Genomic DNA, 2,773 nt, shown 5'->3' on the forward strand with positions numbered 1-2,773 from the left:
CCCCCCCCACACACACACAAACCTGCCACCCCTCTAATGAGATGCCTCCTGAGGTGGCTGCCTCATTTTAGGGATGGCCCTGGTAAGAATGGAGAAGATGTGTCCACTGTTTTTACGGAAAGCATTGTGTAAGAAAGACTGCATGCTGTGGATAATGATTTTTCTGTAGAAATTAAGTATAGCTGAAAATAAGGTGGTCTAACAAACATGGCATAGATAAGTGTGTTAATCTACATGTATGTATTGCTTTATGAATGCTGCCTTTTTATTACATTTATATGAAATATGCTCATTGCACATGTCTAGTTAATATGATTTCTTCATTAGGTGGGCAATAGGTCCCTGGACTGAGTGCAGCCGGAGTTGTAATTCTGGTGTTCGTACCCGCAGTGCAATCTGCCAGCGCCGGGTGTTAGCAGCAGAAGAGAAATCTCTAGATGATAGCAATTGCACACCACCTCGCCCCACAATGCTGGAGCCCTGCAACAACAAATCATGCCCACCAGAGTGGGTGGCGCTGGACTGGTCTGAGGTAATGGAAGCATTCAGTGTGGGCTTCACAAAGCTTGTCTTGCTGATGATTTGCTGCACAGGGGGTTCCAGACAAAATATTATATTATGTAATTTCGCAGGTCGTTCCTAGATGTACTGCTACGCGCAAATGCATATAAGTTGGTGTTTATCTTTATAAAAGAACCACAGAATGAATGAAACAGGGAGATCCTTGCAGTGCAGGTCCTCGAGCACAGCTTTTACTCCAGCAAAGAGTACAGTGAGTTAAACAGTAGTGACATCACCAAATGTCCTAAGACTAGCAATCAGAGGCAGCAGGGCCTTATGTGATCTCAATCTGTAGATATACAGGTTATAGCCACATTGTTCAGGGCACAGTTTAGGCACAATTAACATTTCTAGATGTTACCTAAATGATAGCAAATCTTCACTTTTTGAATGTTCAATGTTCCAGAAATCTACTGTTCAGGTATTGAATAATGAGTACAGTGGCTCAGTGATTAGCACTTCTGCGTTGTAGCACCTGGTTGGGGTTTGGCTAAAGACAAACTGCATGTTCTCCCTGTGCTTGTGTGGGTTTTCTACAGGCACTCCCACACCCCAATGTCATGCTGGTAGGTTAATTGTCTTCTGTCTAAATTGGCCCTAGTATGTATGCATATGAGACAGGGATTTTAAGCTGGCCAAACACTGGTTGAATTTCAGCCTGATAGCTTGGCTAAATTGTGACCAGTGTACAGCCCATTTGGCAATCCACCCTTTCATTTTTCAATCGACTTTTGTCAAAGGAGCCAAACTGAAAATTCTCAGCTGAGCAGTGACTGCAGCCAATCAACTCCAGTCACTGCTCGCTTTTCTGACAAAAGCGCACCCACCACTGTCAGGATACACCAGTCCAGCTGGGGAAGGGGGATTGAGAGTTTATGGGCCAGCCTTAGACTATAAGCTCCTTAAAGGCAGGGACTGATGTGAATGAATAGTATGTAAAGCACTGCATAAATTGATGGTGCTATATAAATATCTGTAATCAATAAATAATAAGTAAAAACTTAGTCCTATTTTCCTTATAAACTTGAAAATATTTTTTCAGTGCAGTCCAAGCTGTGGCCCTGGATACAGACACAGAGTTGTGCTTTGCAAGTCTGGGGATGGTGAAAATACGTTACCCCCTTCCCTATGCCTGGCTAAGGACAAGCCTGCAACTAGCGTAAGATGTACTCTGCAGAGATGCCCGCCACCACGCTGGGTGACTGGTGATTGGTCTGAGGTAAGGGTTACAGATTTGCAGCCTACAGGATGACAATAAACATGTAACATAATGAACATTATTTGTATTATTCCTTTTCTCGTGGTCAGTGCTCAGCCCAGTGTGGACATGGGCAGCAGAGACGCTCTGTGCAATGTGTGAGCCACAGAGGACAGCCATCGGTGGAATGCATCGAGTCCCTGCGTCCCCCTGACATGCAGCAGTGTGAAAATCAATGTGAGGCAGGACCTTCTGACAGCCCTGATGGTAAGAATATCTAAAGCTGGCTGAAATCAACAAGTTATTCTCTTTTTTTTTTTTCTTTCGTTCTTCTTTTTGTGACTGTTATATTGCACCATCTATTTATGTTACTTTCAGTTACTATTTCCCTTTTTCTGTGCCCCAGACTTTCATCCCTCCCACAGCATGACACTTTGTCCCCTGCCTCCTATACAGTAAATCAGACCCTCCTTCGTACACGCAGAGACCCTTTTCTCCAGTGTTTCCTGCCTCTAACATTCTTTCCTGTCTTTCTCCACAGAATGTAAGGATGTCAACAAAGTGGCCTACTGCCCCCTGGTGCTCAAGTTTAAGTTCTGCAGCAGACCCTACTTCAGACAGATGTGTTGCCGCACTTGTCAAGGCCACTGATTCGAAGCAGCAGCAATTTATATTTTTCTGAGGTTGTTTCATCTACTTTTTACTTTCTTTTCTGTATGAAAAGCGTTTTGACCTATTCTCTCTCCTTCTTCCTTTTTGTCAGTTCAACAGTTGTTATAGTTACTGCACTGTAATTTGCTTCCCCTTCTCATGGTATAATATTTTTTTTCTTGCTCTCTATTTCTTTTTTTGTCTCCACCTCTCCAGCACTGCTTTCTCAAACATCTTCTGTTCACCGCTTTACTTCCTCTCTTTCTTCCTGTTTGCATCACCCACCATCCTTTCAGACTGCTCTGAAGTTCCCTTTCCTTTATCCATACTCACCCAACAGAATTATTACTTAGCGCTATATAT

At 43.3% G+C, this 2,773-nt stretch overlaps 1 protein-coding gene across 1 annotated transcript in view; it reads left to right on the plus strand.

The window, feature by feature from the left end:
• The window catches only part of ADAMTS10 (ADAM metallopeptidase with thrombospondin type 1 motif 10), a 66,188-nt gene extending 63,778 nt beyond the window's left edge, over positions 1-2,410 (plus strand). Inside the window, exons 21-24 of the mRNA XM_018567954.1 lie at positions 328-532; positions 1,604-1,780; positions 1,870-2,026; positions 2,301-2,410. Coding sequence (XP_018423456.1) covers positions 328-532; positions 1,604-1,780; positions 1,870-2,026; positions 2,301-2,410 — 649 coding nt within the window. The remainder of the gene's footprint in view (positions 1-327; positions 533-1,603; positions 1,781-1,869; positions 2,027-2,300) is intronic.
• Positions 2,411-2,773: the final 363 nt, after the last annotated feature.

The sequence above is a fragment of the Nanorana parkeri genome, unplaced genomic scaffold (assembly GCF_000935625.1).
Source record: "Nanorana parkeri isolate BGI_ZX_2015 unplaced genomic scaffold, ASM93562v1 scaffold1120, whole genome shotgun sequence".
Lineage (NCBI taxonomy): Eukaryota > Metazoa > Chordata > Amphibia > Anura > Dicroglossidae > Nanorana > Nanorana parkeri.